Source organism: Furipterus horrens, unplaced genomic scaffold (assembly GCF_987537825.1).
Source record: "Furipterus horrens unplaced genomic scaffold, mFurHor1.1.pri manual_scaffold_2, whole genome shotgun sequence".
Classification (NCBI taxonomy): domain Eukaryota; kingdom Metazoa; phylum Chordata; class Mammalia; order Chiroptera; family Furipteridae; genus Furipterus; species Furipterus horrens.
In genome coordinates, this window is record NW_028327172.1 from 21,650,827 (window position 1) to 21,675,463 (window position 24,637).

Consider the following 24,637-nt stretch of genomic DNA (forward strand, 5'->3'; position numbering starts at 1 on the left):
CTTGCTGTTGTTTTTTGGCTAATGGAATATGATAGTAGTGACAGAGTGCCAGTTCCATTCATAAGCTTTAGGAACCATTGCAAGATCTCTGCATCTTTTCCCTCTTTCATTAGGAGAACATATCCAATATTTATTACTCCTTCAGTCCAGATATAAAAATGAAAGAAACTCATGGACTATACATGGCCTTTGGTCAAGAGCAGAGCTGCCACCAATCAGCCTGGGACCAACATATAACAAGAGCAAGAGTTGTTTTAGCTACTGAGATTTGGGGAGTCATTTGTGACTGCAATGTAACCTAGCAAAAGCTAATTAATATATTCTCTTGGCTATTAATGAAATAAAGCTAAGTAAGAAACAGAAGAGCTAAGAATAAATGCACTGCTTGATCAGTCACCAATCAAATCACTTTTTTTCAAAGAAGACCGTTGGTGATTGATCACTGCTCACATGTTATTCAGTTCATGCAGACAGCAAAGTTCCCTTTGCTGGAGAGGAAATGATCCACATTTTTTGATTACATGGTAAGTCTACATGGCACCAGAGGAATGGATGGATGAATGGATGCCTTCCTTTGATTCTATGATAAACCAGTAAGTAAATCTAAGTGGTACTTTAGGGACTCACTAAGGCTTGAAATTCTTTCTCACTTTTTCAAAACCTATTTACAAAAGCTAGAAACTTTTCACATTATATTATCAACGTTCATGGGACGTCACCTACACTGCCTCTATTGCTACTTTTTCTTTGACATTCTCCCGGGGACCAGACTTGAAAGAAAAATCATTAAAGAACTCTTTCTCCCCCTACTGGCCATACTGCAATATAGCAATACTATAATGAACAGAATTATCAAAACTGAAAGGAAAAGAACTATTCCAGCAAACTGGCTACCCCCAAAATAACTGTGGCATGCAGATGACTTGTGTTTGGCCTACACTGTGTTTATATTTTTTAAATTTAACTTTTAATTAATTGTTAATATTTCATTGACATCCATATTTCTGTATTTTCTGAAAAAACAAGTTGGTTCGCATTGGGTCTGCTATTGTACATGCATCTCCTGCTCCCTTTGGACAGGACTTGACACTCCACTTTGCCAAGGTCCCTACTCAGTCTGCTTCACCTACTCATACAGCCTGCTCAGCTCTTGCTGCTTTTGAGTGTGCAACCCCAAGCTCTGTCAATTTACCAAGGAGTAAACCGAAGCCCAAACTTGCTCAAAATCATACCACCGAATTGGCAAAGCAGATACTAAATTTTGGACCTCCTAAATTTCATCCAACAGATTTTGTTAATTTCATTCATTCATTTAACAAACGGTTTAGTGCCTACTACAGTCAGGCACAAAGTAAGTACCAAAGATATGGAGTATACAAGATTTTAGGTAGTGGGAAAAGCAACGGGTAATAGCAAGAAATATGATGAAAGTGATGAAGAAGAGAATATGGTCCCCGGCAGGTGTCGCTTGGTTGGTTAGATCACTGTCCCATAACCAAAAGTTGCGGGTTCCATTCCTGGTCAGGGCACATGCCTGGGTTGTGGGTTCAATCTGTGGTTGGTGCAAACCATCACCAGTCCCGGAGCATACGAGAGGCAACCAATAGATGCTTGCTTCTCTCGTTGATGTTTCTCTCTCTCCCTTCTCCCTCTAAAAGCAATGAAGTGTCTACGGGTGAAGATTTAAAAAAGAAAAAGGAAGAATATGGGACCTATGGTGATGCAGCAGCACAGTCCTGCTCTTACCTTATCACCCAATTCAAGTTAATCATGATCATGAATATGTTTCTAAGATTTACTAAATAATGTCCACATTCATTAAGTACAGTGCCAAACTATGGGGAAACAGACATAAAAATAGCATTCACTAGATGAACTCTTCCATGCAGGAGTTCTCAAATAGTCACTTACCCTTCTCCCTGTTCACCTGCAATCAGTGTGCAAGGGGAAGAGGGAACCAAGACCAGTAAAGTCACTAGATGGTTAGAGGTGGGCAGTAGTTGCTTGGCAAGTGACATCTCTGCAGAAAGTAGGAGTCAGATATGAGCCTGAATTACTGGGGATACGGGAGTAAACCTGAACTCAGGATAGAGACTAACCTTGGTCAGCGACATCCGTGACACCATAATTGGACAGCACTAGAGAAAGGAATTACTTTTGTACTGGACACAAACATTGCTCAACTAGATCCTTTGAAACCTGGGCTCTTTGGAGAAATAGCCTATTCAGATCCAAAAAAGGAAAAATACAAGGTGAGCCTAAGGCATCTACTGAGCCAGAAAACAAGGAAACATTCAGAGTGATGCAGTGAAATCAAAAGGATTCAGGAGTCATGAAGTCATGAAGATAATTAGTAATTTTAACTTACTGAATAAAGCAAAATCCGTGAATGCATAATGATGATGATGATGATGATGTGTGTGTGTGAGAGAGATAACACACAAGTGAGCACAGGGAGACATCCAGAAAGCCTTTATTCTTTTTTTTTATAGAATGGTGTTAAATAATACATGTAGATAGAACGACAGACTTGAAAATCACCATTTTACAGCCCTCAAGGTAACAACTGATTCAGGCAACAGTCAATAGATACTAAAGCCACTGAGTGAAATGTTACTGATTCTGCCCCAGTACCACCCAACAGATGAGAACAGAGATTTGCTAACAACCTCTTCATCCCTAGAGTCATCACTGGTAACAGACCACCTGATATCGCAGGCCTCTTGACGTGAAGCAACAAGGACACAATTACGCCTGTAAGTCTTGTGAATGAACGGTGACTCTAATCAAGTTATGAGACCCAATTTACTCTACACAATCTACATAGAGAGGAATACAGAGGGAGTTTACCAAATACAGAGAGAGGATCTAGTTAGGTTAACATGAAGAAACAACTGGACAAATCCAGAATGTAGGATATTTTAGCGTGAACTCTAAAAATGTCATTAAAAAAAAAAAAAAGAATGTTCTAAATTAAAAGTAGTCAGACACGAACCAAATGTAATAGGTGAATCTTGATTGGCTCCTGGAGAGGTGGGGAAACAGCTATAAAAGGCATTCTTGAAACAACTGGGAAAATCTGAATATGGACTGGAAATTAGATGTAATAGAATTGTTAATTTTGCTAAGAATTGTAAAGTTTTGTGGATAGTTGAAGAATGTCATTATTCTTATAGATGAATGCGTAAAGTATTTAGGGGCCAAGTGCCATGATTATCCACAAATGGATCAATTAAAAAATTACACAATTAAAAAAATTTACACAATAAAAATAATTACACAATAACTATAATGTGGCAAATGTTAACTGGTGAATCTTGGTGAAGATTATATATGTGTTCATTGTACTATTTTTCCTGTAGTTTTTAAAATAAAAAGTTGGTTTGAAGTATAATAATTCAACGTGATAAGAAAAAAATGTGACTTATTTGGATTTTCCATAGTCACTGTAGAAAAAACAATGACTAGGATAAAGTTTATCACCCCTACATTTTACATTTTGGCATTTGAAATGTTTCTGAAGCTTGTAAAACATACACAATGCTCACATTATAAACTGAAGAAAACATCAGTATCCAAAATAGTTTACATTATTTTAATGATCTGAACTTACATTTTTATGAGTTCCTTAAAATCCTTTTCTGCTATAAGGTGGCTAGCAGGCCAGGGAAGCCCAATCCTCTTGTCATCTTGCCCCACAGAAAAGGAAGAAAAAAAAGAAAGAAGCTTTTCCTACATCTCCCAAGTATACTGTAATCGTGTATTATTTTTATTGGACAAATATAAAACATTAACATCTTATTTTTCTACTTAATATAACCATACTTCTAATTAGGAAAAAGTATTGGTTCTCAATAAGATAAAAGAATGCCATTAAAATAAAAGTTGATAAAAACATTAACATGTAATGGCCAGAGACCTAACAAAGCTAAAACCATAAACCTCTTAGCAGAGAAGAAGACGTCTTTGTAACTTTGGGATAAGCAAAAATTTCTTAAGACACAAAGTACAAATCATAAAAGAAAATACTGATAAATTGAACTTCATCAAAATTCAAAACTTTTCTTTACACCTGTAAAGAAAATAAAAGAAGTCACAAACTGGAAGAAAACATTCATAATATAAACATCTGGACCCAGAACTGGCCAGCAACCCATCTCATCCTCCAGCTTCCACTCTGGCCCTGCAATCATCTTCCATGAAAGCCAGGTCAGACTGTTTGCCTGCTGAAAACACTCTGATGGCCTCCACGATATTTGGAATTAAATCTTGACTCCCTTCTTTGGCAAAAGGCCTGCATGCCCACCCCTCTAGTTATATCTTCTAGCTCCTGCTCCCCACTCACAGTTCTCTGGCTTCACAGGTCACTTTCCTGTTTTGCTCATATTATTTAAAAGGTCCTTCCTGACTTAGGCCCTTTGCACTTGCTGATCCCTCTGCCAGAGATACTTTTCCACTGTGTGGCTGACTAGTCCTCATCCTCACAGTTCAAATGTCACATTCTCACTGAAGCATTCTCTGACATGCCCTCTCCGGCCCCTTAATTATTCTCCTCTATTCCCTTCATTCCACTTACCCTATTATTTAAGTTATCCCTCCTACAAAAAAGGAAAGATCCATAAAATGAAAAGAAACTTCTGTTTTGTCCACTGACACAAGCCCAGCATAGAGTGCATGGAGCGTGGGAGATGCTTTATAAATATCATTGAATGACTCAATGTACTACTATGTTCCAGGCACTGTTCTAGGCACTAGCTCAAAGTTATGTGTTGCTCAAAGGTTTTTCTCATTTCTTTAGGGAAAAAATATATCCCTAAATCCATTTAAATAGAGGAACAGTTCTTAGTATTCTCCAGAAGCCAATTTACTTTCAAGAGGATTGCAAAATCTGGATTTCATTTACATGTAGGATCAGTGTCTTGGGCTAAATGAAAATGTTCACACAACTTTGAACAACTTACACCCGCAATAACTAAAATGAAAGAAACAAAAAATATAATGTACAAGAATGTAGCATAACTAGAACTCTCACACACCGCTGGTGAGTGCAAATTTAACCCCTTTGGAATACTGTAGCAACTACTTAATAATGTAAAACATACCTTATTACCCACCAATTACATACCCACATGTATACCCAAAGGAAATACATATGTGTTCCCCAATAGATACGAACAAAAATGTCCATAGAACTATTCATAATAGAAGGAAAGTGGGAACTCAAAGGTCCATCAACCAATATATTAGTGTACATGCACACAAAGGAATACCATACAGCAATGAGGAAAAATGAGCCACAGCTACACACAGGTGTACCCTACAACTAAAATGGTGAACAAAAGAAGCCAGACACCACAGTGCCTGTGTTGTGCTTCAGCTAAAAGGTTGCTGAGATTGAGGCTCTATATTCTCCCTGGTGTGTTCTGGTGGAGTGCCCCCCCAGAACTTTCCTACTGATGTTCTTCTGAAGTTAGACCCTTGAAGTATGAGGCGGCGTTTGAGGACATAACCTAAACTGGCCTACCACAACCACATTCTTCTGAAGTCTCATGTTTTATATCTTAAAAATGCATGTGAATTCCCTATTTTCCCTCCATGCCTACTGAACAGAAATATTTACCTCAAAAATATTTAAGAAAATAATTTTCACATGAAATGGGCCATGGTTTACCCAGTGGTTGCAGTAGTCAGATTTCAGTTTAAAAGGAATTGTGGAGCCAGGGTGGGGGGTAAGGGGGTAAGAGACTGGGAGAAAGAGGTGAAGGGATTAAGTATAAACTGATAGTTAAAGAACAGTCACGGGATGTAAAGTTACAGCATAGAGAATATGGTCAATAATATTACAATAATTACATAAGGTGCCAGGTGGGTACTGGAACTTTCAAGGGGAATGCTGTGCAAAGTATATGACTGTCTAATCACTAAGCTGTACACCTGAAACCAATACAAAATAATATTGAAAGTAAATTGTAATTGAAAAATAAAAAGAACTGGTGGAAAGTAGATTAGTTACAGTTAAAGAGCCTGGTTCATATTCCAGATTCACCATTCATTAGCAGCGTTACTTTGGTCCACTTACCTAGATATTTTGAGCCTATTGCCTCATTTCAGGAATGAAAATAGTAACATCAATCTCACACAAATAGTTTGAGAATTAAATGAGATGGCCTAAGATAGGTACCAAATGCTACTAACATTTTCCTTCCCTAGCCTATAAGCAGTACTGGCGCGGAGAGAAAAGTCAACAAGCTGTTTGCTGCAATATATATATTTTAATTCAAAGTGAATCGACAGTTAATACACCATAAATTCTTATTTTGACACTCACCAAAATAGTCACCTGGAAAACCCGCTTTTTGTGACAAAGTACAGAAGGCTTGGTCACATTTAAATCACTGAGAACTAGAGAGAAATACTATCGCAAACTGTAATAGACATTACATCCATAAAAATTTTCCCAGTCCTTATTGTAATATTGCACAGTGCAATTGCTACATGGCAAACTAGTGTAGCATAGAAGTAAAAGCAAAAACAAACTAACCAAAGAAAGAAAGCCACAAGTCTAAAATTATCAAACAGTTAACAATTCAAACTTAGTAATCAAATCTGTCATTGGGTTTGTTAAAGCAAATCCTCCTACACCTTGCAGTGTATGATTTAACTTTTACTTAGCAAAAACCAAGTTTAAAATTACTAGCAGAGATTTTTAAAAATGAAAAGGTTTTGCTACTACAGTAACATAGTTAAATACCCTGAAGAAAAAGAAAACTAAATATCAGGATATTTGATAAAAAATAATTTGTAAATCAAAATAGTATGCAAATATGCAACTTGAAATTCATGCAGTGTTTTATTTAAGAAAGCATTAAAACCAAAGAAAACTGGTAAAAATGGCTTTAAAGAAGGTATAAATCCAGATTTTTTTTTTTTTTTTTTGTCAATACGCTTTAGGCTTTAACAGGATTTTAATATTTTTTATTTTTAAACACATTTAAAAAACCCATGATTAAAATCAGCTAAGAGCGATGTACTTAACTGGGGGATGCCTTTATGGAACATGACTATTATGTTATGAAAACATTGAAGGTTACCGTTTACTGTCCATTTAACAAGACCATTTCAGCCTTGGAACTGAAGTACAGAAAACAGGACATTTCAGGGTTGTGAACATGGTCCTGGAAAAAAAGCAAACTGCACAGTTTTGTACCTTCTGTGGTAAAAACATCAATCAATTCCTTTGCACTTGTTTCTGAAACATCTGCTGACAGCACTGATTCCTTTCCAAGGAGTGAGCGGATATCAGTACCTGCTGGACCACAGGAATAAAACTAGAAGACCGAGGACGACAACATTTACTTAAAGAGTGACTCCATACATTTGCCATCTGTGAATAATCTTTTAAATTAATCTTAGGCTACTTCTTTTTTATGTGTAATATATATTTCTATTTATATAAAATGCATAGAATTGATTACTAAAAACACTGAAACTTGTGGGGAAAATTAAGTCCTTCATTTTCAGTGTGACTAAAAATGTACTGCTGGTTTTTATTTTATGGCCTAATACTGTAATTTTTAAAATCAATTTCAGGCACATTTATTTCATTGATGATTATTAAATAAAACACTGCTTGTGTTAATTGAGTAAAGAAAAGTCTGTCCATTATTAGCTTATTGTCAACGCTGTACTAGAGCTGTACTAGTGGTATGCAATTCATTTATCGAAGAAATGCTATAAGTCCAAAACATTTGGAGAGTTTTACACTCAAATGCTTTGTACTGTTTATTCCAGTAAATGCTGTAAGATTATATTCCAGATTTTAAGGAAAAAAAAGTTAAGTCAAGCCTGCAAGATACAGCTTTCTCAAGTGTCTACAATGCCAGTATGAAAATAAAAAATTAAGTTACATTGATACATCCAAGTTTTTTTATATGCAGTGATGAGCACAAACATTAATAGAGATAAAATACTGATGCAATTAACACACCCCAAAATAACATATGCAATTATTTTCCATCATTTACAATACAGTAGTTACAATGACACTCCAAACAGAAAAGCAAAGTAAAAAAATCAAAACCCCAACTTCTATTTCATGTAATTAGACTTATACAGAAATTAGAAGGCTAAATAACAACTAGTTAATCACCTAATTTCACAGCTATCTGAAGTGGCAATCGTTATATAGCAGCTTATCTATGATACATTCAAGATAAATGATACAATTTATTACTTGCCCATAAGCTAAAACACAGCCTGTTTAATACCTTTCCTTAAATTCCACCTCTACACTACAATATACTTGAGGTCTATGCAAAAAGTAGCTACCTTTTATATAGGAAATGGATGATTAAGTCTTTGGTGCTGTAAAAGCAACTTCATTTAAACATCACCACTATCACCAAAAAAAGAAAGAAAGAAAGAAAGAAAGAATAAGAAAGAAAAAAACCAAGACACACTTCCTAGGAAGAAAAGCATGTAATTTCTGTCCCTGACGGAATGTATTAAATAAGCAAACACCACCAACAAGCAAAACAAGTACTACAATGTAAAAATACTTTAAAAAAATCCTCTCACATGCATAAATGAAAAATTGCACACAAAGAACTCACATCTTTTCAAGCTTCAATAGTAAATATTCTGCTACTACTTATTAAATACTGCATGGTTTGCCCAAGCTAAGGTGAAACCACATCATGAATCAATGAGCAATTTGCATTTTCTTTCATTATCTATTCAAAGTCATGCCTACTGCACCTCTAAATATTTTATTAAATCCAATTATACAGCAAACACTCCCAAAATAAACTTAGATTGTATTGCAGTTTTACTTAACAGTATATAAAATGCTGTGTTGTGACAGATATCAACTATCCATTAGATACTGAATCAATTTTTCTTAAGCACTACTAACTGCTTGCTTTTCTTGAAGCTAGATCATTCTGAAAAATCAGACAGCAGAATTCAATTCAGCTACAGCAAACATGCTGCCCTCTTGGTAAGGAAAAAACAGCTACAACCTGAAATCATACCACACAAAACCAAAAGTGAACATTACTCTATCAGAAGAAAACTAAAGAGTAGGTCTGATTTTTAAGTGCTGCAGTCCTCAACATTTATATATAGGTAATAACATTAACAACCTCAAATATTTAAGGCACTATGTGTGGGAACGGTTTACAATGCAGCTGAGAGTATTAGAACATTTAAGAGCAAAGTCTAGGCAATATTTTGCCCATGCAAAGACACATGCAAATGTAAATAACAATAGCTCAATTTCTTAGGTAAGTGACCCAACATTTATACACTAAGACACAGATAATACAATTCACTTGTATGCTGAAATTCTGACATATGTGCATCTGTTGCTCTAAGTCTATACACAGAATGGCTTCCCAAATGTGGACGTGTCTTGCACTAGTTAGAAGGCAATTTTATAAAAAATAGCAGGAGCAAAACTGGACTTCTGCTCCCATAAGTCACCTGCCTAGAGTTACTACATAAGAAGATAACATGACCAAAGACAAGTTATACCAAATGTGCAAAACACATTAAAAGTGAGTTTTTTTTAAAGCTCAAAGTTGTTTAAATTGCACCCAAGTCTACATGATTCAAAAATAATTTTCTTGTGCCATGGCTAATATTTATTAAAGACCATGTTTTTATTTTTAATCAAATGTTTCTCTCATTGAGCTTCCTCAATACGCTTCTTTTGAGTTTTCACATATATGGATACTGGCTGAGTTTTGTTGGACTCAATGGAAATCCAGTATATGCAGGTGATGCTGCAATGTAAGAATGTGGTGGGAAGATTGGTTTGTACTGAGTCTGATGAATGTTTGGGGATGGTAACAGACGGGGATTTATGCCCACTGGGACCTGGTGAACTATGCTACCTGGATGGGAGATATTATAAGCTGGATGCTGTAACATAGGTCTTGAGGTACATGGAGAGGCTAAGAGGTGGGCCACGGGTGCAGCACGACTGAGGGCAGCTGACGATGGGTAAGGAAGGAGAGTGGGCTGTCCTCCGAGGTGCGTGCTTCCAGCCAGGTGTGCATGCACAGCTGTGTGGTTGGGACTTCCGTGAGAAAGAGTGAATGGATTACTGGTAACACTAGTAGAAATATAAGCATGCTGTCTTCGATGTCCGTAGTTTCCATTCCACTCTTGAGGCCCAGATCCAAAGTGCGGAACCTATCCAACACAAACAAACAAAAAACACTAAATACGTATTTATAAGTTAAAAAGAAAGGAAGAAAGAGAAACTACAATAAACTCTGTGACCGGTAACCCATAAAGAATCTCTCAGATCTTAGTTTGTACTAAGTATAAATAAAGAGAAAAATTATGACTTTATATACTAGTAATAACATTTTCATATTTATTACAACATATTATTATGATGTAAACATTGCCTCTACCACTGCTAGTATTAGTATCACTGTTCCCTCATTACTGCTAATAGCTACCACCTGTGAGGCACTTCTCAGATGCAGGGCTAACACTTTACATACAAGACATTATTTAATTCCAAAACAATGCACAATACAGCTATTACTCCCATTAACTGTGGTCTATCTAGATTTGCTAGAGACCTGGCCAGGGTAATATACATAGTATTTGGCAAACCAGGTTTAGGACAAAGGTTTTACTCCAATAACTGTGATCTTTTCTTTCCCCAAATGGAAACTCAACTGCTAAGCACAGTGCTGAATAGGTGGAAAGTACTCAGTATGGCCTCTCTCACTATCATCAAGACTAACACATGGAAATGTAACCACCTGGGTACCATATCTGCGTCTCCATCAATCTGGCTTACACTATTTCCTCACCCTGGTGATTCCCTGAGACACCAGCCCATCAAACTTGCAGACCCACCCAAGCTGTTTTCAGTGGCTTTTCCATATGAATGACCTGTCTTGGCTCATGCTTCAGACTTCCCTAAGAGCTCTCAACCAGGCAGCAGCCGCTGGCCTCAGCATGCCCCATAGCTCTCACTAAGAGGCCCCAGGCCTGGCACTAACAGCAACCGGCCAAGGTCTACAGCTTGGCCTCTCCTGAGCACCCCCAAACCCAGCTCAAGTAGCAGCCATCTGCAGATTGCTTTGTAGCTCAAGCCAGGAGGCCCTGAGCAGAACACAGGCAGCAGCAGCTGACCTTGGCCTGCACATCCCAAGAGGCCCCAGAGCTAGTACACCCGATGGACAGCTTCAGACCATGTTGAAGCATTATCTGACCACCTCCCCAAGCGACACACTCAAGGGGCGGACTCAGCAGGTACCAGAGCCCCACTGAAGTGAGTCCTGCTCTGTGGAGCTGGCCCCTGCACAGCTGATCCCCCTCAGTTGGTGATGGTTGTGACTAGTCCTTGCAGCTGATTGGCCTGGGGTAAATTCTTCCCATTGACATGCCAACAGCAATTAAGGCTCAACTACAACAAAAGGGTGTACACATCCCACAAGGGGGGTTGGGGGAACACCTAGAATGCCCAGCTTGGGTGATCAGGGAGGCTGTGCCACTAGACCCTACAGGACACCTACTACATTAGGCCATGCTACCAACCCCAGGAGATGTAGCAGCTCTACCTAATACATAGAAAAATACAAGGGAGGCTGCCAAAATAACGAGACAAAGAAATACGTCCCAAATGAAAGAACAGAACAAAACTCCAGAAAAAGAACTAAACAAAATGGAAACAACCAATCCACTAGATGCAGAGTTCAAAACATTGGTTATCCGAGTTGCTCAATGAACTTAGGGGAAGAGTAAATGAACTTAGAACTTCAGTTATCTGAAAGGTCCTCTGAAGGCCTAGCCAGAGTCCCATTATTTCTCTTCTCTTCCTGACCCTCTCGGGCCCTTGACAATATCTTTCCTTGGGATTTCTACAGCATTTATCGTCTGTCTAAAAAGGACATGGAAACCATAAAAAAAAAAAAAAAAGTCATAAATGAAGGGTACACTAATTGAAATGAATAATAATTTACAGGGAATCAACAGTAGAGTAGATGAAGCTGAGAAGCAAATCAGAGATTTGGAATATAAGGAAACAAAAAATATCCAATCAGAGCAAAAAAAAAAAAAAAAAAAAAAAAAAAAAAAAGGATCCAAAAAATATGAGGACAGTGTAAGGAGCCTCTGGGACAACTTCAAGCGTACCAATGTTCACATCATGGAGAGAGAACGCAATAACCTGAAAACCTATTTGAAAAAAAATAATGAAGGAAAATTCTTCTAACCTGGTGAAGGAAATAAGACATACAAGTCCAGGAATCTCAAACCCCAAACAAGATGAACCCAAAGAGGACCATATCAAGACACATCATAATTAAAATGCAAAAGGTTAAAGACAAAGAGAGAATCTTGAAAGTAGCAAGAGAAAAGCAGTTAGTTACCTACAAGGGAGCTCCCATGAGACTGTCAGCTGATTTCTCAACAGAAACTCTGCAGGCCAGAGGAAAGTGACAAGGAATATTCAAAGTGATGAAAAGCAAGGACTTACAACCAAGATTACCCAGCAAAGCTTTCACTTAGAATCAAGACAGATAAAGAGCTTCCTAGACATGAAAAAAGCTAATGGAGTTCATCGCCACCAAACCAGTATTATATTATACAAAATGTTAAAAGAGAAAGAAGCAGCAGCATAGGAGAGGAAGAGGAGAAGAAGAGGAAGAGGAGGAGGAAGAAGAAGATGAGGAAGCAAAAGAGGAGGCAGAGGAAGAAGGATAAAAAATATGAACAACACAATGGCAATAAGTAAGTATCTATCAACAAATGTATCTAAAAAAATAATAAATGAAGAAGAACAGAAACAGACTCATAGAGAGACCATTTTGATGGTTGCGAATGGGAGGGAGGATGAGGGGATGGGTGAAAAGGTGAGGGGATTAAAATGTACGAATTGATTGTTACAGAATAGTCATGGGGGTGTAAAGTAGAGCATAGAGAATATAGTCAATAATATTCTAATAACTATGCATGGTGTCAAATGGGTACAAGATTTATCGGAATGATCACTTGGTAAGTTATATTGTATAATATCTAATCATTGGGGTGTATATCTAAAACTAATATTAATATCATATGTCAACTATAATTAAAAACTAAAAAATTATTTAAACTAAAAAAAGGTAGCCATCAATCTATTAATGTGCATTCTGATTTAAAGGGTCTAAGAAGACAAACTAAAATATAGGTAAGAGAATCTAAGAGCTTAATTTTTCTGAAAAAAATATCAAGTTCCATAGATATTCTGCTTAATTATCCTATTATCAGGCTTGTTACTCTTTAGTCATTTGGGATAATGAAAAGGATAAAATTTATTAAGACTGCACACAGTTTCAGAATTCACACACATACCTGACTAAAATTCAAATGCTGCTGCTGGAATGCTGATGTCAATTTTTGCTGACGATTACCCACTGCGGAAGGCTGGTTTAATCTTCCAGGAACAGATCGTACTTTTATTAATGGCTGGCATATAGAATCTGGCAATAAACAAAATATTAAAGAGTTAATGTTTTTTCTCATATAAAAATTACAAAGGTCTTTAGATATTTTACACCATAACATGATCTGAGAATCTTAAAATTAAGAAATCAAATTGGAAATTTAGAAATGCCTCTTGGCAATGCTATTCTGTGTTCCTAAATTAAAACCTTTTAAGGGACTATATCAAGGAAATAGGGAGAACTCAGTTTACCTGTGTTTGCCATATGCTCATCGGCAATTAATCCATTTTCTAGTCTTATTGGTGGCACCATAACAGTACAGACAGCTGGTTTGGTTTCTGTATTGGCAGATGATACCAGTTCTGTGTTTTGATGAGCGTCCTCTACAAAACTGCTCTCTGCAAATGGACTATCATGTCCCGAGGAGTCTGATGTTGGAGAGCCATCCACAGTATCACAGCCACTTTCCTGCTCTTCGTCCGACATACTACACCAAGAAAGTATTTTTATGAATAATGCGTTTTTTCCATTAAATCCAAGGTTAAATAATATCAATAGTCCAGCAAATTGGTGACAATCTTATTCAGTTATTTCATATCTAATTACCTTTTCCTTGTTCAATAACATTTTTTCATAAATTTTCTAGACTCTCACGTTAATTCTCTCTTCAGACTGTTAACCCTAATTCTGTCCTGTTTAGGAACATCCTTTTAGCACTGAATTCTGTCTCCTTTCCTTTCTCATTTGATCCTTAGTAACAGTTCATATATCCCACTTGTTAAATTTGAGAAAATTTCATCAAAATACTACAAAAGACTCTTCTGCTTAATTTAAATGACATGTACAAACATTATAGACATTTCAAGTTAAGTTCTAATGTTAAGATATATCCCTTCAGTGGTACATAATTTGGGTCCTTTTTAGCCAGTTATATGACAGGCCCTCTGAAGGCCTAGCCAGAATCCCATTATTTCTCTTCTCTTCCTGACCCTCTCGGGCCCTGACAATCTCTCTCCTATATATCTCCCTGGGATTTCAATAGCATTTATTGTCAGTCTTAATTACTCATTTCATACTTAACAATTTGAAGCATCTCTTTTAATATATATGTTTAACTTACATATTTTTATTTACATGACTTATACATACATTTATACATGGATATATGTACATATTTTCATATGTATGTGAATATTTATGTATATATGTAGTATCAACTTCCAAATCCATTATAAGCAATTTATAAGAAGATGTGTTAAAATTTCTTTATATCTTCCCCCAAGCTTTGGTTATAGGCATTCAATACCATACTTTCTAAGGATAAAGAGAAGACAAATGTATAAAACTAAGACCTAAAATTTATTCAAATTTTGTTTCCACTTAAAAAAAAAAAATGTAAAGGCTAAAATCAAATGTATTTCACTGAAATTTTTGTGGCCCATCACTTAACGTGCTAGTACATCATCATGTTGGTTAGGGGAAGCCGACTGCATTAGTGGCAATCCTTGGTCCTGGACAAAAGGAAGGGTAGAGAAGAAAATATGGAGGAAACCGTGCTAATCAATCACCAATAAGAGAAAAGAATCACAGTGATTTTTCTACTAAGAGTGGGTCATCATCACTTATTATGCAAAACGTTCTTTTTTTTTTTTATTATTTTGCTCAAGTATAAGTTCTTATTCAAAATTTAAGTTATAATAGTAGTCTGTGCAGCTGAAGTTGAGAATGTGGGTTTTTTTTACCCTTTCAAAAACAAATCGATTCTTTAAAAAAATCATTAGAACCTCTGTTTTTCATTTAGATCTGTTCTATAACAATAAATAAAATTACTACTTAAAACCTGAGTTATAAAAATTATCTAGTTCAAAAATTATGTTCAAGAGAGAAGCCACTGTGGTAAACTGACAGGTATTTATCAATTTAAACAACTACAAAAGAACTCATAGCTTTTTAGTTTATTCTATACTACTACTGAAATTCCTTTACCTGTTAGGTCTCTTGCAGGGGGATGGGCTGGACTGCCCCGAGGAGCTGGTGCTCAGAGTACTATCAGGACTACTCAGTGAACACATCCGGTCGATATTCAAAGTGCTCTGGCAAGCTTCACAATCCAGGCTACCTTTACATCTAGTGAGAGAGGGAGGAGAAAAACAAAAACATTAGAAGATACTTCCCAAGTAGCCAAAAATTAATGTATTTAATTAAGAATATAAATCAATTAAGAGCAACCTACATGGACAAAACTCTAAAGCTTATAAATACAGGGAAAATGCTATAATGACCATGCTAAATATCATTTAGGAAGTTTACTCCAAAGGACACTGACAAGGACTAGGCTACAGAAAGCTGTTTTTCACCACACCAGGGGGCACCATCATGATCATTTAAGGAAACTGCTTTCATCACTTACTCTCTGAGAGAATGTCTCTGTGTCGCCTCTTCCTCATCAGTGTCACTGCTAATAGTGATCACACTCACTGCAGGGCTTGGGGAGTCAGCGATGATGATGGTTTGCCGCTGTTTGTCTGAAACTGATGAGTCAGAGTCCTGCCTGACAGATGTTTCACAACAATTTCTTGCCTCTCCTGAATTATGATTGTCCTGTGTTTCTATACAACTTACTTCCTCGACATCTTTCCCATTGACTATCTTTGGAGAAATAAATGCTGAATGTGGGATATTGGTATTCTGCAATGCATTACTCCTGCAATCAAAGAAATAATGTGTCATATTTATGATCAAAATAAGAATATGACATTTTTCTAAGAAGTCTTGTTAAAATGAACAGTGCGAACTGTCACTTGGTTCAATTTCATGTATATAACATACTAACATACAGATCATAAATTTTGTGAAATAGAAAATATTATCTCTAGAAATACCAATGTAGATTGCATTATTACATTTAAATGGTCAGTATTTTTTGGTAAATGTGATATCTGTGTGGCTAAAATTGTCTAAAATTATAGGTAGGTAATAAACAAAAGGGCAATAAAGACAGTCTTACCAACTGAAAGCATTTATTTCCTCTCTTCCTGGCTCCCATTCCATTAGTTTTACCAAAATACCTCTGAGAAATTGAGAAGGGAGCTGGCTTAGTGTTTGTAACAAAGCTATCAAAGAGGTCATTTTGAATACAACAGAGTGACCCTTTAGTGTACATGCAAAATTTATCTTCAAGATTAATTTTCAAAATGTAAAGTTAAAATATCAATACCAACCTGTTCTGGCATAACTTATTTTTCTTGGTAGCAGCAGGCTGAGGCCAGACAACATGTGCAATGCCCACACTAATTGGCTGAGGAGCCGATAAAGTTATCTGATTGGTTAGAAGAGGCTGCGGCATCACTGAGCTATAGTGATTGCTGTGTGAAATCATTTTCCTAGGGAGAAAGTTTAGAAAAATTGAATCCCTTCTTTACCAAGAGCTATTTTGCAAACTAGTCACAAAGAAGTACTTCTGTTTTTAACTTACCCCCAGTCTCCAAGTCTTTGTGAACCAGCCACACCCTCAGAAGTTAATGCAGCAGCAGCAGGAGCCAAGGGTGTTACCTGTTGCCAGGCAGGTACCAGCACCTGCTGTGTTCTACCAGACCATGTCTGCTGCAACAAAAAAAAAAAAAAAGAAAGAAAGAAAAGAAAACTAGTAAGTTACAAGTGATTCTTCATTACTAGATCTTAAAAATCAAAAATATATTAACAATCATCTAATAATTTCAAAGTTAAAGTCAATAATCGACAAAGGTGTGAATTCCCATTTAGGTCATTTTCACTGTTTCCCAACATCACAGGTTGATATTTTACAAATGGAACAGTACCTCTACTGGAGTATAAGTAGGAAAGTACATATGCAAAAATAATGAATTATTACCAACCTGAGAAAGAACTCCTGGTCGGATCTGTAGAGGCTGCACAGCTGGGGCCTGAGTTACAAGTGGAACTGTATTATCTACTCTTATTGAATAACTAGTGGGTTTACCATGCGTTGCAGGAATACCTGTGAAATAGAAAATAATAGTTCTCAAACATAAGTTAACTCAGAAAAAGAATTTTTTCTTCTAAAACTTTTAAACAATTGCTAAATTCTGATTAGGATTATAAAACCATCCCCTACGTAAAATGTTTATAACACTAACAAAGCAATCTATTAGGAAAGTGAGGTACATTTTATTTACTTTGTGATACCTTATTCCAAAAACTGTTATAAAGCTACTCTTTCTACTATTTTAAAATGCATACTACAAAGTTGAATCATTTCTTTTTCTTGAACTTCCCCATTCCTTTCAAAGTTTGCTATTATAGCTTTATTTTTCTTTTCAAATACTTCTGCCACTATGATAAAGGACAAGGGAAAGGTGAATCTGATCCAACATCCTGATCCTCTAGCAAATTCATCTTCCTTTACAAATTTTTAGCTATCCTTAGCATTCTCTTCTTCACAATTTTAATAGGATCTTTACACTCTTCGCACCAAAGGGAGACTGTATCAGAACTTTGCACTTCATGATGGTTTACATGATTCAAGAATATCTGGGATGGCACGCTCATTTAGATCTCCAAAGGAAAAGCAAAAAATAACCTTTTCTGCCAATATGATACAACTATGCTTTGGTCAAAGAGGTTTAATCTAATAATATTTCTAGCAGAGGGTTGCTAGAACTTCAGGTCAAACATGTTCCATTTTGTTTACTGGCTAGGAAAACTGGAAGCAGGATTATCGCCATGTTAATCCTGCTAATGTTAATATTTCTATGTCTGCATTGCAAAGGGGCTTTGTAAATATAAAGTTTTATGGTATTAAGCTTTGAGACAGTAAAGTAGTATCAACCCAACTTAGAGCTTTGACTAATAAGATTTTACAGACATCCTCCAAGATCAGAAAGCTCAGTTATTAAAATAAATTCACTACTTTATAATTCCAGTCTGTTGCAGCAGTTACTTTCAATATAGGTTGGCAGATTATTTAATATAATAAATTTTTAAATATAAGTGATCTTAGCTATCTCCAATCAGCCATAAGAGAAAAATACGATTTTTTCTTTTCCTATTGAAAAATAACTTTACAATTTTTAAAAAGATTTTATTTATTTATTTGTAGAGAGAGGGGAAGAGAGGAAAAAGAGAGGGAAAGAAACATCAATGTGTGGCTGCCTCTCACACGCCTTCAAACGGGGACCTGGCCCACAACCCAGGCATGTGCCCTGACTGGGAACTGAATCAGCAACCTTTTGGTTCGAGGGCCGGTACTCAATCCATTGAGTCACACCAGCAAGGGCTCTACAGATTATTTCTTTAAACTGACTTTCCTGCCCCTTCCAAAAAGCATGTCTTGATCAGCAAACCCTCCAAGAAAAGGACTATAACCACACCCAGGCAGTGTAGATATCCTGCAACAACAGACAATCTCATCAGAGGAAAAAAGCAGAATTCATTTTAACAAGGATTAAAAAGACAGAAAATTCTCAAATCTCAACAAAAATCACACTGCCCTTAAACTTTCCTCATAATTAATATTTCAAGATGAAAAGAATGCTCCTATTATCTTCTCTCCTCAAGAGGTCTAATTTTTTTATCATCAACCAAGGACATTTTTTCATTGCTTCTAGAGAAAGAAAAGGGAGAGAAACATCTATGCCTGAGAGAAGCATCAATTGAGCCCCTGGACTGGGGCTCAAACCCACAACCTAGGTATGTGCCTGGACTGGGAATTGAACCTGTAACCCTTTGGTTCCAGGACGACGCTCCAACCAACTGAGCCACACTGGCCAGGGAAAGAGGTTTAAGTGTTTTTTTAATCAAATTCAAAAGTATGAATGATTAAGATCCCAATTTTCTATTATAGTTATTATGTTAGCTAAAACTTTTTGTCTGATTATATCTGCTTTAATATATGGAGAGTGGGGCACAAAAAGCTTAAAGATTGGTCTAGTACAACAGTAAAATTTTGCTAGAATGCTTTGATTTTAAAATAGTGATTTTTCACTCTGAAGCAATGAATACGTAACTAGCTTTTCAGTTTGACAAATAATGTTAACTGCTTATTTAATATATACAACCTACAGATTTATTAAATAAATACTTTACTAAGTCTCTACACTTGAAAAAGTTACAATATATGAAAACAACATCTACCTATCTATACTTACATATTAAATCTATAATATTTAAAATATATGAAATGTATGATGAACCTAAATACTACAGCCCCAAAGTAAGAAATTTAAAGAGAAGGGAAACAGACATAAAATTTATTTTAAAATACAAACTATAATGGTGCCATAACTGCTATTCAACAATGGCCCTATAACCATTTAAAAATGTTTCTTTGAAATGGATTGGCATATTGTGAGTGAAAGGGGTAAGAAGATCAACACTGGAATTGTCTACAGAGATGCTAAAAACAAATTAGAGGGGAAGCTATCATTTCCAAGCAGACACTATACTGAAATAAGAAACAGAACAACTATTTATACAGCCTGACTGTACTCTTCCTGCAACTGCACCGATTACACAAGCTAACAAATATTATGCTTTGTCTTCAAAAGTATTGTTCTTGTCATTTAATGACATTTAATGAGCCTGACAATATCTTTTTTTCTGTTATCCTTATTATGAATCATTCATATAGTTGCTAACAAATGTACAGAAAGGTTACTAACCTTTTATCAATTATAAGCCACATAAAAATAAAAGATTTTGTCTAACCTCATTGTATGCTTTAAGAATGATGCTTAACCATATTTAGAAATGTGTCCCACAAGCCCCTTGAGTTTTTGCTACAAACAGAAGGTAGGCTCTGAAAAAAACTGCTATCCCAAAACTTGATGAAATATACCACACTGTAGGTGGGTGATCCTCAAACTGACTTTGTTACATGGGAGAGATTATTAGAGCCTAAGAATCTATTTGTCAGTACAAATTAAGAATTTATCTAAACGAAAATGCATTTGTCAAGACACTACTTAAATGATAATTGACATAAAAAGCATCAGTCTTTCAGAAGCTCAAGCATTTAAAAGTAAAATGTCTACCACTTGCTATCAAATGGTAAATGTCTAGATAGATAAATATGGCAAAATATTAATCTAGGGTAGAAGGCATTATATTATTCTTTGAACCTTTCTATATGTTTAAATTGTTTTATAATAAACAATTGAGGGAAAAAAACAAACAGAGCAGCATCTTTAAGAGTGCTGACAGACCACCACTAGGCCACAATTTCATCTTGAAAACCAGTCATCTAAGTTGTCATTTTTCATATTTTTAGTGATAAAAACCTTTCTCTCAATGAAACCTTATGTGAAAACCCGATATATAATAAGGATGAAAGAAAAGGTACACTGGTTAAACGGAAGTGGCTAAAGAGTTGACACGTCTCTTATTACCAGGCAATCAAGGCAACAAACATTCTTGGTGCTTTGTTAAACATATACATTTTTAATATTTTTAATTGCTCAAATCCTTAAATCACATACAAAATTTAAATAATCTTTAGAATCCAAAAATATTAAGGGCTAGAAAAGACTAACAGCAGTTCAGTTTGTTTCCTTTGACTAAGGTTGAAACAGGTGAATAGATATGTCTAGGATAACACAGCAAATAGGAGAAACAGATCTATATCCCAGGTGTCCGGACTTAGCACCAACTTCTTTTACTTACACCACACATACAGTATTACCACCACGTATCAAAGAGTCAGTTAGGGCCCCATTTGTAATGAACCTTTTGCTTTAATATATAACTAGATGTTAAATCTTAGCAAGAACAAAATGCTATGGCAGGACCTAGGAAGTAGGGTTTTATTCTGGTATGTCGATTGCAAAGTCTGCGGCTATCACCCTGTAAGAACCACTAGGAAATTCCCATCAGAGAATTTATGGCCTCTTCAAAGGTATTCCACCACCCATTCCACTTGAGGATTTAATTTACTGTTTTTAACTAAGTATGGGACATAATCTAATTTAGTAAAAACCAATCTTAGGAAAAAGAGAAAAAAAAGCCTAAGGTATGGGTAAAGAACGAGACTGTAACATTTGGAACAGAACTCCTCTGACCAAAATTTAAACAAGTGAAGTCTCAGTCACTTCGATGTCTAGAGATGACAGATAATACGTGCTTACCCGAACATCTGGAGCAGTGACGCTCAGTGCAGGACAACCCAACTGCCAAATGACCCGTTTTGTTGATGATGATTACAATGGAGCTCCAGTCAAGAAATGAACATGACTGGTCTAAAGTTTACTGACCAGCTTAAATTAAATTCAAATGTAGCACTAAATGTAGGCAAAACTATACAGAATGTTTAATGACAACTAAATTTGTTTAAAAATAGCGCATGCCTAAATTCAAAGTGTAATTTAAATGAAAGAATACCTTGAATAGCTGGGGGACAGATAATCAGTGTCTGCTGAAAAGCATCACCACAACCAAAATGAGCAGTCCCGGCCTGCAGAGGAATTCCATGGTGCACAACCGAATGAGCAGACGTGGTTAAGGCCTGAAATGACCAATGCACACGGCATTATACAGAGCAGTCTTCTAACTGCTACACACATGCTTTACAAACAAAATTAAAACACATTTCTTAAAACCATACTTCTATGTTAAAAATGGGTCAGAGACTGATTCTACTGAACTCTACATAGAGCTGTGGCACCGAAGGGATGGTCGAGGATATTGAAAGAATGAGAGTTGAAAGGAAAAAATAAATTTGGGTAGGAATGTTCCAGTTGTTACCCTGAAATATAAGAGACTTAAGAGAATAGCCACAGAGGACCTAACCAGCGCTATAACTTCTAACTTCTGACATGAGACTTCTGTATACTTCAAAAGCAAAATGAGCAATTAAAAAAAGTAAAAATTATGAAGTTCTTACCTGACTTCTTAATGTGCCAATTTTTGTAAAATTTGCTGTCAGATTAGCAGTACTGTTTGAAGAAACCGGCCTTAAAAGTGAAGTTTTATTGTGATTATTTGTGTCACATGAATTTGGGTGGGACTTACAAATATCCATGATATGAAAACAGGACTTTACACTGCAAAAAAAAGAGTAAAGGGAAAGGTAATTGTAATATTTCAAACGTTTAGAGTTGTTTAAAATCAATATACATTAATTTAAAAATTATTTCCAAAAGGAAAAGATTCTATGACTTGTATTTAATCTGTTTATTTCCAATACTGTTCCTACCAGGAAATCCTACAAGATGGGATTTTAAAGCCAGCAAAAGTGTATGCAATATTTTTTAAGACATCGAAGCAACAGTATTTTTTGGTTGACATACTATTAAATTTATGACCCGCCCCCCTAAATAATTTTTCTTAAATTTCTAGAGTTCTACATCCCTAAATTAATTGTACCAACTATGAAGTTATGTTATTTTTCAAGAGCTTATATATGGAAACCATTAGACATTTTTAACTAGTGGGGGGAGTGGAGACAGTAGTTCAACTTTATAAAAATACCAATTTTTAATGGCAATCCACAATAGCAGGTATTGGTTTATCCCTATAACTTCTTCATTCAGTCTTTTAAAAATATTAAAAGAAGCCATTTTAAGTGATTTATTTTACTCCCTTCAGCCTATAAAAAAGAAGTCTGAGATTCAAAGAACTTGCAAGATTGGCCTACGGTAATTCTGATAAGGCCTTCTCAATCTGAGAATACATTTTTCTCTACTAACCCACTGGAAAAAGACAAAACAAAATAAAAAAAAAAACCCTCCTTTCTTTCCACAACACAGAGGAGAAAGGATGAAGGGGAGGGAAGCAAATGGTGTGAAGGGAAATTGAAAAGAGAGTTTGCAGTACATTTCCTTCTAGTATATATATGCCTGGTTATTATGGTAAGAACTTTTCAGCCTGAGATTTGTGTTCTAGTTCTACTCTGCCACTTACTAGCCAATGTGACCTTGGCCAAGTTAGCATGACCTCTTTTGACTCAATTACTTATATTTAATGAAGAAATTAAATCATTTTTCTAACAAACTGATTTTTTAAAAGACAATATATTATTATTTCTCCAGAATTATCTTAACAAATTTTAAGGTAACATACTGGTTGCTATGAGGGAAATCTAGAAGATGTTTCATATTAACAAAAGGATGGTTCAAAGTTTCAGCTGGGGTAATTCTTAAATCTGCATCAATCAGCAACATTTTCTTCAACAGACTAACAAATTCTCTTCTATCAGCTTTCTCAGCCAAAAGATCACTTCCTTCCAAATCCATCACTGTGTTCACCTGCAAAACCAAAATTTCAAGTCATCAAATAAAAATAAGCTATAGTATATGCTAATGTTTCACAGTTAAAAACAAAATACACCACAACATAGGAAAGAACAAAGAACTACAATTATTTGGAAACAAGAAAGAACAACTGAGCTTAACAAATTCTCAAAATGTTTTCAAGTATCAAACAGTGTTCAAAGCAGGAAAAAAGAAAAACTTTTTACTAAACAAATACCCATTTCTAATGAGATATAAATAAATTTGTTTGCTAGGATATTCTTTTAAAGAAAATGTTTTTTACTAAAGAACAAGATAGTATAAATTAAATACTTTTATAAAGACAAATGCAACTTTGTTCCCAAAATGTTAAAACCTTAGAATCAATTTTGTCTGAAATGATTAAAAGCAGCAAGTACTTTATAGTCATTTAGAAAATGATTAACACATTTTTGCATTTTTGGCAATCAAGTCTACCACCTTCAGCATGTAAGATTCACAAATGTGACTGCGGTACTTACATGCACTATATCATCCAGACTGTTGAATATGTACTTTCTGGCTTCTTTAGACTTCATTCCTGTCTCTGTCTCATGTTCTTCTAGTGTCTTATTGAATATATCAAAGAGGGAAAATAGTCCATTATTACACATCATTTGTAAATTCTTTATTTCTTTAATTCTGGCACAGTCTAAAATATTAAATATTTTAAGGCAAGTAGTAGTTTCAAAAGAATTACTATCATAAATGTATTTCTTTAAAGTGCAGTAAAATGAGAAGAGCTTGGTTCAGGTAAGAAAAAAATAAGTATGTATAACAAACTCCTTAAACAAAATAATTATAAAGTTAATTGTTGAGGATTTATAGATCCCCCAAAGACATAGGAGTAAATTAGGTACTTGGGTTAGTACTAAGTGGTGAGATTCAGTCCCTGTTCTATAAAGCTTAAAAATGTAAAAC

The 24,637-nt window shown here is 35.6% G+C and overlaps 1 protein-coding gene across 6 annotated transcripts in view; it reads right to left on the bottom strand.

Annotated features, from left to right (window-relative positions):
- Window positions 1-6,252: 6,252 nt before the first annotated feature.
- Window positions 6,253-24,637, bottom strand: part of HIPK3 (homeodomain interacting protein kinase 3) — a 91,100-nt gene continuing 72,715 nt past the window's right edge. For 3 of the 6 annotated variants that reach the window (XM_090262853.1, XM_090262860.1, XM_090262866.1), the window contains 13 exons: window positions 24,199-24,285; window positions 23,508-23,692; window positions 22,330-22,489; window positions 21,828-21,951; window positions 17,330-17,451; window positions 16,930-17,057; window positions 16,676-16,837; window positions 16,462-16,524; window positions 15,865-16,158; window positions 15,441-15,581; window positions 13,706-13,941; window positions 13,363-13,490; window positions 6,253-10,197 (listed from right to left, as the gene is read on the bottom strand). In XM_090262853.1, the coding sequence (XP_090118979.1) occupies window positions 9,721-10,197; window positions 13,363-13,490; window positions 13,706-13,941; window positions 15,441-15,581; window positions 15,865-16,158; window positions 16,462-16,524; window positions 16,676-16,837; window positions 16,930-17,057; window positions 17,330-17,451; window positions 21,828-21,951; window positions 22,330-22,489; window positions 23,508-23,692; window positions 24,199-24,285 (2,307 nt within the window). In that variant the 3' untranslated portion in view covers window positions 6,253-9,720. The remainder of the gene's footprint in view (window positions 10,198-13,362; window positions 13,491-13,705; window positions 13,942-15,440; window positions 15,582-15,864; window positions 16,159-16,461; window positions 16,525-16,675; window positions 16,838-16,929; window positions 17,058-17,329; window positions 17,452-21,827; window positions 21,952-22,329; window positions 22,490-23,507; window positions 23,693-24,198; window positions 24,286-24,637) is intronic. The other 3 variants (XM_090262869.1, XM_090262875.1, XM_090262871.1) reach the window with 3 other exon arrangements.